Source organism: Macadamia integrifolia, unplaced genomic scaffold (genome assembly GCF_013358625.1).
Source record: "Macadamia integrifolia cultivar HAES 741 unplaced genomic scaffold, SCU_Mint_v3 scaffold_3A, whole genome shotgun sequence".
Lineage (NCBI taxonomy): Eukaryota > Viridiplantae > Streptophyta > Magnoliopsida > Proteales > Proteaceae > Macadamia > Macadamia integrifolia.
In genome coordinates, this window is record NW_024870666.1 from 109,428 (window position 1) to 122,011 (window position 12,584).

The following is a 12,584-nucleotide window of genomic DNA, read 5'->3' on the forward strand; positions in this document are numbered from 1 at the left end:
AGTTTCTATTGTTTCTAGACACAGAAACAACATAAAATAAATCAAACGGCCCCCTATTGTTATGTTTTGAGGGCAAAGTACGTATTTGCCCCCTCTTAACTTAAGTTATAAAGTTGATTCAACGCCTTTTTGCTCAGAATCAATTCTGAAAATGAAAAGCACCACTTTCATGTTTCAAAAAAAGGACTCCAAAGCCTTAGAAGTGTTCGATTTATTCAAAAAAAAAAAAAATTGGTTTTTATCCGTTTCTATTCCAAAAAAATAGAAAAATAATAGAATTCATTTTTGAGATCGTTACAGTAGAGCCTAATTGCCCATTCTTTAAGTTTTCATAAACTGCCACATGTTATGTAGAGGAAAACATTTTTTAGGGTCTCATTGGTCAAGTTTCAGTCTAAATCGTAGTAAGATATGTGGTAAGTTAAGAAATAAATAATAGTAGGTATCATACCTATTAAATCAGGAGTTACGATACTTATCCAAATTCCAAAACCCATTAAGATTTTTTTAGGGGTTACAGTGGGATAATAATATAATATATTTCTCATTCTATGGAGCTTTGTTCTTATTTCTTGATTTAAAGATTCAGGTGTAATTGTTAGATCAGATATGTAATCAGATTTTTCAGACTTAATGGCAACGAATTCATTTTTGGAACCTATTCTTTTCATGCAAATTTCCAGAAGTTCTTTCAAGGAGAGGGATCTACATGCTGTTTGTGTGTATTGGAGAACAGAGACATGAAAATTAAGCAAAAGGGAAAATGAGAATCCGATCCTCCAAGCGAAAAATAAGTTAACCGCACAATGGCTAGTCAATGCACTTATGATCACACCATAACAAAGAAAAAAAAGAAAAAAAACTTGAGTGTTATAATTAGAAAATATTTTCTCAATGAGTTGAAAGGTTGTCAATAGCTCAAACATCTTTCAAATCTGATTCTGTTTTGGATTGGAACCACATTCAAATATTAAGCAGGAAAATGAAATATTTTTGCATATATGAAAGATATCTGGGCCTCAATGACTAGAAAAATTTATAAATATATGGTCTATTGAATTTTGACTTTCTCTAATGAGGGATTCCTTCTAAAAATGCAGTAACCGAGCAAGACCCAAGTTTCAAAGTGCCATGACCTTAGCTAAATAGGAGAGCATTCTTTTTGGGATTAAGACTTTAGTGAACAAAGATACTTATATTAAGATTTGATTATATAATAACAAGCTCAAGACAATCTTAGCACCCAAGAAAAAAAAGTTGCAAATTTATTTACATAAAAAAAGAAAAAGGAAAAAAAGAAGAAGAGATTTTTAGATCACTTCTCACCATCTTCTTTTGATCACATTATCATCGTCTTCTCAATCTTCCTCCGTTGGACTTTCTTAGTTGCCCAATTGGTGCCAACCTGAAAATCCTTATAAGCCATTCATCTTTGAAAATGATATATCCTATGACAAATCCAATTACCATGCTGCATCCATAACCCATTAACATGAATTTCCAATCAAATTTGGAGTCATTTGTTGATTTCTCACCTTGTGGTGGCATATCATCACTGTTATCTTTGCATTTCCTTGATAAGGGAAAACCACATAATCTTGGATTCTCAATGTAAGAAGTGTTTAAAAATGTCTCCAACTGATTGCCTCGTGGTATAGGTCCCTCAAGATGATTTTGGGAGAGGTTTAAGAATTCAAGAAAGGTAAGGTTAGCAAGTTGCCGAGGGATCTGACCTGAGAGCTTGTTTCGAGAGAAATCTAATGACTCCAGCTCTTCCATGTTTCCAATCGATGATGGGATTTGGCCTATTAAGTCATTGTGAGACATGTTTAGAACCACAAGAGATGTAAGCTCTTCAATCATTTTTGGAATCTCCCCTTGGAATCTATTGTTGGATAGATCGAGAGTTGTGTAGATGGTCAAGATCCTCACTAGCTCCATTTCTTGCCCTTTGTTCATGATTGTCACCGAGTCTGTGTAGTAGAAATTTCCAATATACTGTGGTTCTGACTTGTTCCCTTTTTTTGACATCATTGCCCTCAAGCTTTGAAAGTATTCAACCGGAAAATTACCAGTAAATGTATTGGAAGAGAGGTCCATTATTTGCAACATTGGGAATTCATTAAGGGTTCGAGGGTGTTGGATGGGACCATAGAATCTGTTGGAATGCAGTACAAGAACTCGCAGCTTGGGTAATTTCCCCAACCAAAAGGGAAAGGTATCAAAGATCTTGTGCTTCCCAAGGTCTAGAACCTCTAGTGATGTGCAATTCGCCAATGATCTAGGCACTTGCCCTTCTAATATGTTCCCATTCATTTTGAGTGTCCTCAAGCTGCTAGCATTTGTAAAATTTTGAGGCATTCCATGAAATCTATTCCCTTGTACATCCAACACTGAGAGAGTGCTAATGTTACCTAGACATTCCGGAATTGAGCCACTCAAGTTGTTGTGAGAGGCATCAAAAACTTGTAGATCACTCAATTTGCATATTGACTCAGGGATTTCACCAACAAAGCTATTATTCGAAATTGAAAAGAATGTGACAAATGATGCGGGAATTGGGAGAGACCCTTGTAGCTTGTTGTTGCGGAGATCTAGAGTACTTAATGGACTTGAGGACAAATTTAGGAGTAGTGGTCGCTCCAAAGTATTTAGAGAGTTGTATGAAAGATTCAAATAAAGTAAACCTTCCTTCCATATCCAACTAGGTACATGTCCTTGGATTTGGTTGTTTGAAAGGTCTAATTCCCACAAATGCTCTTGAGTTCTTAAAAAGTTGGGGAATTCTTTGATGTGGCAAGATCCCAACCGCAATTCGTAAAGCAGAGGACGAAAAGAAGAACTAGTGTTGCCAAATTCAAGTGACAATAGGTTGTTGTTTGACAGGTCAAGAAAAAAAAGGTCCTCAAGGTTCCCAAACATGTCCTCCAGCTTTACAGTGCCACTAAAATCGTTGGAGCTCAGATAGAGGGACTGAAGACTTGAGAATTGAGAATTGAGAATTGAGAATTGAGAATTGAGAATTGAGAAATTGATTTTGGTATTTGTCCATTCAATTTGTTTCCACTCAAATCCATGAATTCCAATGATGATGATGAAAGAGATGAATTATGAAACAACTGATCAAGTCGACCAGTAAGCTGATTATTTGAAAGAAGTAATCTGTACAATGATGGGAGTGTAAATAGAGAAGAATGGATTGTCCCGTCAAGAAGATTGTTAGACAAAAACAATTTTGTAAGATTTGGAACGTTGTCTTTATTAAACACAGGGACTGAACCGGTAAAACTATTGTGGGAAAGGTCTAGCTCAGTTAGTTGGGTGAGATTGGTTAAAAAAGGTGAAACCAATCTGGAGAAATGACAACCACCAAGTTGTAAATCACCAAGTCGTAATGTTTTCAAAAACCTAAGATTTCGAATAGAATCTGGAATCGCTCCTGAAAAGTTTGTCCGATAGAGCGATATGTACTGAAAGGCATTGTTAAGTGGAAAATCTGGCAATTGACCATTTAGGAGAAGATTGATTGACACATCAAGGATCTGAAGATTGGGTAGCCGAAAAAGACTGTTGGGGAACTCTCCATACAATCCACAATCTCTTAGACTAAGAGTCTTCAAATGAGAGAAATTGGCGGGTAAGAAGTTGGGTACTTCAAGAGAAGATTATAGTTTTCATCAAATCGGAGCTCCTCGAGGAAGACAAGCTGCGAGAAAGAAGGGTGAATGGGACCTGAAAGACCACAGTTAATCAAACTCAATGCACGGAGGTTGGGAAGAGACTGCGGCAAGACCTGAGACCAATGATCGCTGCTTCCCTGTGTAGGACTAGGACTAGAGAGGTCTACACCATCAAGGTATAGTTCCACAAGAGATGTCAGATTCTGGATCAACTCCTTAAGGTTTGGTCTTTCCAGTTTTAGAAAACGATGACAGATACTGTCGAAATACCAGATGTAACCATAGTAGAAGTAGTCTAAGTTGACGAAAGTGGAGAGATCAAGAGAAACCAACCTTGTTAGGCGTGAGAATTCCCAGGGTATCTGACCAGAGAAATTGGAATAGGAGAGGTTGAGATGTGTCAAGCTTGGAAGACGATCAAACCCCGATGGGATAGGAGCCAAATTGAAGTCATTGTAAGCAAGGTTGAGCCTTTGGAGATGATGGAGGCCAAAGAGGCTGCTGTTGGAATGGATAGGTCCTGATAGCTTGGAATTCAAGTCGAGACGGATCACATAACCAGTGGTGACGTTACATGTGACGCCGTCCCATGAGCAACAATCTGTTTCCGGTTCCCATGAACTGAAGGAAATGTTGTCTGTGATGATGAACTCATGCCGGAATTGCAAGAGAGCAGATTTCTGGTCACGTAGGCAAATATGGCTCTCTTGAGCTGCTTGGATCTGAGGCAAAAGCAGTAATAGGAGGAAGAAGAAGTAGAAGAAGCTCAAGAAAAGGAGAAGACAAGCAAAGGGGAGATAAATTCCCATTCTAATTAGGATTAATGGAAAAGAAAAAAACGTGGAGCTAGGTGGGTAGAACAGGAAGAGGGCGGCTTAGAATAGAATGTGGGATGAAGAATAAGCGGAGGTAGATAGGTTCCCTATTTATCAACAAAGATAAGGTGTGCGTGTTCTATAAGCTATATGTTGACTCTCCAATCTCCATATAATGGAAAGTAATGTTTCATAGAAGATAATTGAATCTTATGATTCAATAACAAAACAACCGTTAAAGTTAAAAACAGAGATGAATGAAGACTTAATGAGTTACTCCAACGACTCTCAGTCTTTTCCAACCCATGAGTTACTCCAACGACTCAATGCGTTAATGCTCAGTCTTGGTCCTCCACAATGCATGACCCTTTATTCCAACCCATGAATTACTCCAAAGACTCCATGTGTCAATGCTCAGTCTTGGTCCTCCACAATGCATGAGTCCTTAATCAAAGATTTCAGAATTATATCCCCTCAGGGTATGGTCGACGTAATAAGAAAATTAAGTATGAATTAATGGAAAATGTCTCTATTCATGGAACTTTTGATAATTTAAAATTTCAACATTGAAAAATAAAGACTTATTTGTTTTTCGTTAGTGTGATGAATGAAGATTTATCCTTACAAATATATTTTTCATTTATCCTTCTGAAATGTAGTCATAAAAGAAAAGAAGAAGATAATAGAATCTTATGATTCAACAGAAAAAGAACTATCCTTGGGAAAAACGGACAGTCATCATCTCAGTCTTTTCCATCCCATTCATAGTCCCAAAATTAAAGACCACTATGTGGTTGGCTGATAAACTATTCCAACGACTCAAAGCGTCGATGCTCAGTCTTGATCCACCATGCATGAGTCCTTATCAATGGTTTTAGAATTATCTCCCCATAGAGTATAGTTTACGCAATAAAAAACCAATCACACAATATAAAAAGATATTTTTCTACAGGGGCCCTATACCATTGTTTCAAAAATCGGAATCTGATCAGTTAAACCATGTGAGGTAATCAAACTGAACGTTTCCCTTTCTTCTAAGCTAACAACAAGTATCTAGGTCTTTGGCCAGATTAGTCCATAAGCCCATGCTGACCTCACAGCCCCATAAGTCAAATAATACGTCTTCAACACGCTCTGTTGACTAACTTAGCCACAAACTTTTCTCAAATTGAGATAATGATATGTAGGGGTGTCAACGGTCCGGGTTGGTGCGGTTTCGGTCCGGTTCCACCGGTTTCGGTGTGACTTTGGAAGTGACCGAAACCGACCCATTAAGGATTTATCGGTTTCGGTCCGGTGTCGGCTTCGGTGCGGTTTGGGTTCGGGTTGGTACCGGTTTGGATTTATTAGGTTCATTTCGGTTTGGATCGGTTTTTTAAACCGGTATGGAGCCATTAGGAAACAACAAAATGATGAATTGTTGAACTTCGGTTTCTTAAATCGATTTGTAACCGCGTTGGTTTTGGTTTTTGGTCTAGTTTGGATTCGATTTTCCATACAAATGTATACAAAACTATGCAAATTTTGATTTTTTTAATGAATTTTGGAGTGTTTCGGTTTCTTACCGGTTTGGTTTCGGTTTCGGTCCGGGTTTTGAGCCGGTTTCGGTTTGGTTTCAGGTTCATCCGGTTTTCGGTGCGGTTCGGTTTGGTTTTGGGGTTACAATACTCGAAACCGAACCAAACCAATAAGGCTTCGCTTCGGTTCGGTTCGGTCCGGGTTGTTATCGGTTCGGTCCGGCCGGTTTTACCGGTTCGGTTTAGGAATTGACACCCCTAATGATATGTCTCCATCAATGTAAAATTTTTGTAACTTGAAATTTCAACATTGACAAATGAAACATTTATTTGTTTTAATTTTTCTGTTGTGATTATTGTAGGTCTAGCTATTTTGATTAGAGAAATCATATTTAGAGTTTTCCGATCCCACAAATATATTTTTCATTTGTCCTTCTGCAATATAGCTATATGTACCAAAAATAAATAAATTATATTGATTCAGCATGCATAGAGTCATCAAGAGACAAGAAAACAAGAAGTCATCATGGAGGCTGAACATACTACTCCGCCAAAGGAGACCAAGCATTGGATCCGTGGATTTAACGCAAGTTATTGAATCAGATATTTGGCTATTCCACAAAACGATATACTATCAATCCGTATTAATATCATAAAAATTAGATTTTACAGATCTCTACATAAGAATTCCAAGACATCTTATGATCAAAAAATTAAAAAGCTGATTAGCTTTATGGTTTTGGTATCATCTTCTAGCTGTTCAATTCATCTGATAATCACAAACTTGACTCAAATTCAAAATGAATTATTTAAAAAGGGGAAGTTTGAATAAAATTTTGAAAGAACAGGGGTAAGAAAGGGTAGCATATATGACGAGAATTTTTTTAGTAAATGATGAGAACAGAATAACATGTGAAAAAATAGAGGTAATTTGGTCATTTAAAAATATCACGGGAGAAAGAGAGATCAAAGTTCACTCTTCAGGGGGGAATTGAAAACAAAATTCAGAACAACGGAGTATCAATAAAGGGAAAAGGCTGGGCATGCTAACGGGTTACCTAGGCATAAAGTATACTAGCATCTATAGGCCGTTAGATGAAAAAGAAAGGATCTCATTCATTTGTAAACGTTGTCTTACGTAAGTTGCCCAACACTGTCGTTCCACAGTCCTCCTACCTTTCCCCTTCCACTCCGTCTCCCCCAGCTCCCCCTCCCTTCCACAAATTCATCGATCCCCGCTGCCTATACCTCTCTCTCTCTCTCAGCCTGCCTCTACATATGCCCCACGCCTGCCCGCATATCTATATTAGAGAAGAAGATACAATCCGAGAGTTGAGTTGGAACTCCAGTCAAGTTAGAAAACAGAGAAAGGGAGAAAATCTGAAATCTTGAAAAATTTTCCCTTTAAGAAACAATGCAGTCTCAGATCAAGACTAGAAGTAGAAAATCTACTGCATGACTTCCTAAGAAACCAAATCCTCTTTTAGGGAAAGAAGAAGGGGGGTTGGGGATAGCTGCTGCATGATGAGTTAGGGAAGTTTGAAGAAATAGTTGTTGCCCCTTATCTTCATGATGGGGATTTTCCGCCAGACAGTTTCTTTGATCAAGAAGCTGTGTAGATTTGCCGCCAAACTTCAACCCAAATTTCCCGCTTTATTGAGATCGGTCCTGTTATATAATCTGGAGGGGTACACTTTACAGGATTGAAAGTGGGCTTGCCGTGCCCTGTCCAACTTTAATGATGCCATGGAGAACTGTCCAACAGCTCGGATATCTCTCTTTTAATCCGAAGTACTCAACCCAAACTCATCAACCTTGGTGCGAAGTGTGTTCATGTCGGGAATAGGCATTGAATCTGTCGACAATCTCTTCTGTTAATACTCATAAAATCATCAATTCGAGTTTCAGCAAAGAACTTAAGGGAAATTGGCAACGCAAATATTAAACATTCTGTACTTTGAAAGGTTTTGTTAGCGAAAGAGTTCATAGAATGTCATATTGTGGGTCAGTACGTGGTGGAAGGGCCAAATCTGCTCAAAGAAAACCTTCCACAACTCTCCAGCAGGACCTTACATCATGTGATGATCATAAAAAGCAATACAATGCCATCAAAGCTTTCATCCCTTAAAAAACTAAACCAGAACAATTGCTTCCTCAACAACGAAAGAAACAAACATCAATAATCCAGTCTGATCGTTTTATTCCACATAAAATCCCTATAAAAGTCTTGGATCTCGAAGCTGAGGAACGTCAATAATCTAGTCCGTTAGCAAAGCAGCGTCGACGCAAGGGCATCAAGGCGAAGAGGCTCTAGGAGGGGCTGACTAGTGGAGAAAAGTGAGAGATTAGATCCTCATAATTCAAAACTCCGGTTGAGCAACAATGTAACAGCAGTGGAATGAGGCGATCCAACAGTTTTGTGTATACTGACAAAATCCTACGGCCAAAATCTTACTTGCACATAAGATTCTAAGGTAACCCGTTAGCATACCTATCCCCTCTCCCATCAATAAGTATAGGTTAAGTACAGGAGAGCGACAATGATTGTATGGGGCTAATGTAGGGGGGCACCAATGGTGTATCTATTTCCCATTAAGTTTAACCAAAACAATCTTTTCCATGTTGCAAATTAAGTGTTAAAATGTCTTTGAAAAAACGTTTTGAAACAGAATCAAGAGCTAGAAAGAGAACTTATTAATTTCCCTCTATATATTACCAGTACATATGGCTGAAGCAGTACTCAACAAGTGTAAAAAATTTGGTCCTTGGGTAGAATAGACTCGATGAAACAAATTGATGTATTCATCTGCTGCTGAAGTGATTTACCCTTTGATCAATTACAATGGCATGAAATTTTAAGCCAGACGAGCTCAGCAACCAAAATGCAGACAAAACCTTGCAGCAGCTACCAGAAATTTTCTCACTCCATCATGACAGTATGAATTTGCAACAGTATGAATCTGAGTGCTTCTCCAGCCAAAACCAAATTTTAATTTCAAAGTATGAATCTATGTGCTGGTGGAGATGCAGGAGATGGGGACATTGGATTCTCTTGTGAAGGTGACAGATTGAATGAATGTAGGGGGCTTGAGATGATGCAGCCGCCTGCTTCAAACACAACTCCATTCTTTGACTTTCAATATTGAATGAGCTTCAAACATCGCCATTTGTCCTTCCAACGGACCTGAGTGGGATAGCCACCACATGCAATGTCCTTCAACCAAGTGGTGAGCAGTAAAAGAGCTTCCCACTTTGGTTCAAGCATATAAAATGAAGCAAATTAACCAGGCAATCAGAATCTAATGTCCTGAACATATCATGGTCATAAAACCTTGGAACTTGAGCTTCCCTTCTACAACTCCTTGATTCAAAACTTATGTCTATTAGTGCAAGCTTTCCTGCTTGAGGCTGCTTGTACCTGGAGATTCTTCCGTGCTGGTCTTAGATTCTAATAGAACACTTCCTTTATAGTTAGTCACTTCAAGGTCACAATGCCATGAAAGGCAGGAATCTGGCTGTCTTGACCCAATTGACTTGGACCATATGCTTCTTCTTCTTATTGGGGATGCCCAGAAAATAAAATTTCAAACATCTTTACAATCAATCAATGCTATTCGTGCATCCCGAAAAGGAGGTAAGCACTTCTCCTTTCCTAACTTGTGACAGGATTCTTTAGAAACAGCAAGACAGGATGCCATCTCAAGCTCTTCACAGTGCTCACGTGCAGCGACATCAACAGTAGCACCTCCAAACAAGGATCTCCACCATGGTGGCTTGCACTTGTTAGAAGCACTAATAGAACACCCAATCCGTGCTCCAGCCTAGAATTATTAAAAGATCAACGAGTACTTCAGAATTTAATTGGAAAAATAAATAAATAAATAATATCCTTTTTTTTAAATTAGAAAAATGAAGTCCGAAGCAGAGTATGCATGAGGATATATATAGAATGGTAAAACACAGAAAGCCACAAGAAGAAAACCACCATGGTTGGATCTGACCCTACACTTAGATGGTCTCAACGGTAGCCCTCCCTGACAAGCATATCTACTACGGTACCATCAGATCTAGGCCCTCCACAGGAACAAGTCATTGCTAGATGGGAGGAGATATCTCACCAGCCTGTTCAGAATTGGTCATCTCCATAGGATTTTCTTATTTGTCTCATTCACCAAATAACTAACACGGAATGTCCCTACATTTGCAACAGTGGCCACTCTAGTGATGGGAAAATTAATGAACCACTACATATAGCCTTCAGTTCTGCCACTACTAAAATGCTGTCAGAAACCACCTCACTGCTATAACTTGCATGACATAGACCACGAAAAATATGAAGGTGAATCACAATAAGAAACATATTTGCCCCATGGGAAACGTCATCACATAAACAACTTACAAATTCTAACTTTTTTAGCAAGTAATTTTCTTACAACCAAAATTAGCATTGAACGATATGAGATAGGGTTCCTTGAAAGGCAGCATGGCCCCTATGCCAGCACAGGGCCAATGAGAGTACACGCGGAAGCATCAGCAAGGGCAGGACTTCCGACTTTCATGAGGGGTGGGGTGGTTATTTCGCCTCCCTCTGTGTCTGGCCACAATGCCTTTCAAGCTTTTTTTTCCCTATATACCATAAGATTTTTCCTCAAGATTAAAAATTTAACTCTTCTCTTAATTCGCTTCGGTTCAAAATTAACTCTTCTTTTAATTTCTTCTATTCATAAACACCGGAATGTTGACATTTTGAAGGAAATGGTGTTAGTGGATGTACAGCACTATCAATCTCAACTGCATAAACTCAAACAGTCAAGAGCTGGTTTTGTGCTCCATGTAAATCTGCGCAGCTGTGTAACTTACTGTCTGGCAATACTAAGGCCAACCAGCTCGGCCAGCTGCAACACAAGTCCCTCACATTGAATCACAAATCTTACCCATATAATAATATTCAACAATATTTAGCTCGGACTAAACAAACAGGACACAGCAATGAACTCAGCAAGTTAATTTCTCTTCTTATTTTTATATTTCTGGAACAATGTTTCCATTAACCGACCCCCACCCCCTTCAGCTCCCCACTCTGTTTTGTTTCACCAGTGCTTTCAAGTTTCTGGATAAAGAAAAAAACAGTAGAGATCCATCTCTAGATGAAGCATTTGCAGAGGTTTCACGAGTTGGGATGACATGATATAACAGAACATAAACAGAACCATATTTAATCATAAATTATAAAACCAATACAGATTAAACACCATTACCATTATGTAGCCATCCATGTAAGAGAGAGAAAATAAAATTCAACTTCACCAAAGAAACAAGGACAAGAGGTGGAAGGAACTGAAACCAAAGATTTCATCAACCAAAACGATAACCGAGAACTACCTCGCACTGCTCAATGACTTTAGATTAACAAACTTGAAAAGCAGACTTCCAGCTTGATGGGTTTCTGAAAGCGAGAACGAAAGGTCCTTTCGATGGGTCGTCTGATAAACCAGCTGGTATGGGTCCTCTTAGCAAAGGAAGTGGACAATGGAAAGAAATTATTAAAGTTGCGGAAGGCGAGAAATCATCAGTATCAGTTGTTGGAATCGCCATCGGCAAGGCTATGGCGAGCTCGCTTTCTAGGGTTTAGGGCGTTTGGGATTTGTCTTTATGCAGAGTTCCAGTCTTTCATTTGGGAACAGAAGTGGATCTGGATATGGTTTTGCTCGGGTTTGGGTAGTTAATACCCCACACCCGTTGGATTTCAAAAACTTTTATTTTCAATCTTACACAATTGCCCAATCCAATGGCTCTTCAACTACAGTTACATGAGAAACGGCTCAGAGGGAGTGGCTATGGCACAAGGTGAAAACATGATTGTCGAATCCATGACCTCGCATGAGTCTGCATTTTAGTGGTGAGGCACCAAGCAACTGAACAATCAATTGTCATTAAAAAAATTCATTTGAATGCTGCGGCCTTGATGTTGTGATGATTCTAATTATTGGATAGTTAAGGCATGTCTTATATTAGACAATTGTTAAATTTCAAGGTTTAATTCAACCGTATATACCCTTATGTATGTTGGCATACATTCTCATGCTTAGTATACTTTCGACCATTACCATATACTCTCCCGTAGACTTGATTTTCAAACCTCTATCTTTTCATTTCATTTTGATTCTTTGTAAGCAGAAATTTTACATGTCAATAGGGTTTTAGGGCCTTTGCCTATTTACAAAATTTAGACCTTATTACATCTATCACCTGGCAAATAATTGGACTTATCAAAGCAAACAGTTACAAAATTTAGGCCCTATTATATCCGTGGCAAATTTATCAAAGCAAACAACTGGAATAAGTCTTACAAGTACAATGTGCTATAGTATAATAAAGGTCTAGTAGACCCAAATAGGGGCCAAGTCTACAAGGCCTAAGGCCACATTTCTTGAAAATCAAGAAAATTGATGCAAAGACAATCAAGAGGAGTTGACTAGGCAAGTAAGAGCATTGCAAACCGCTAACACTATGTCAAGGCCCAGGTGTGCAACTAAACTTGAAAACTATGGCATATTTTTATGTTCAAAAAA

General features: G+C 38.5%; 1 protein-coding gene and 1 long non-coding RNA gene across 2 annotated transcripts; both read right to left on the reverse strand.

Annotated features, from left to right (window-relative positions):
• Positions 1-1,095: 1,095 nt before the first annotated feature.
• Positions 1,096-4,566, reverse strand: LOC122071654 (receptor-like protein 7). Its single transcript, XM_042636031.1, is given in 3 exon segments — positions 1,096-2,964; positions 2,967-3,661; positions 3,664-4,566. Coding segments are annotated over 3 exon segments (3,138 nt in total). The 5' UTR covers positions 4,490-4,566; the 3' UTR covers positions 1,096-1,347.
• A 4,122-nt stretch (positions 4,567-8,688) lies between these two features.
• Positions 8,689-11,678, reverse strand: LOC122071643. Its single transcript, XR_006138238.1, has 2 exons — positions 11,395-11,678; positions 8,689-9,833 (listed from the first exon to the last, which is right to left on the reverse strand). It is a non-coding gene; the product is annotated as an uncharacterized LOC122071643 (long non-coding RNA).
• Positions 11,679-12,584: the final 906 nt, after the last annotated feature.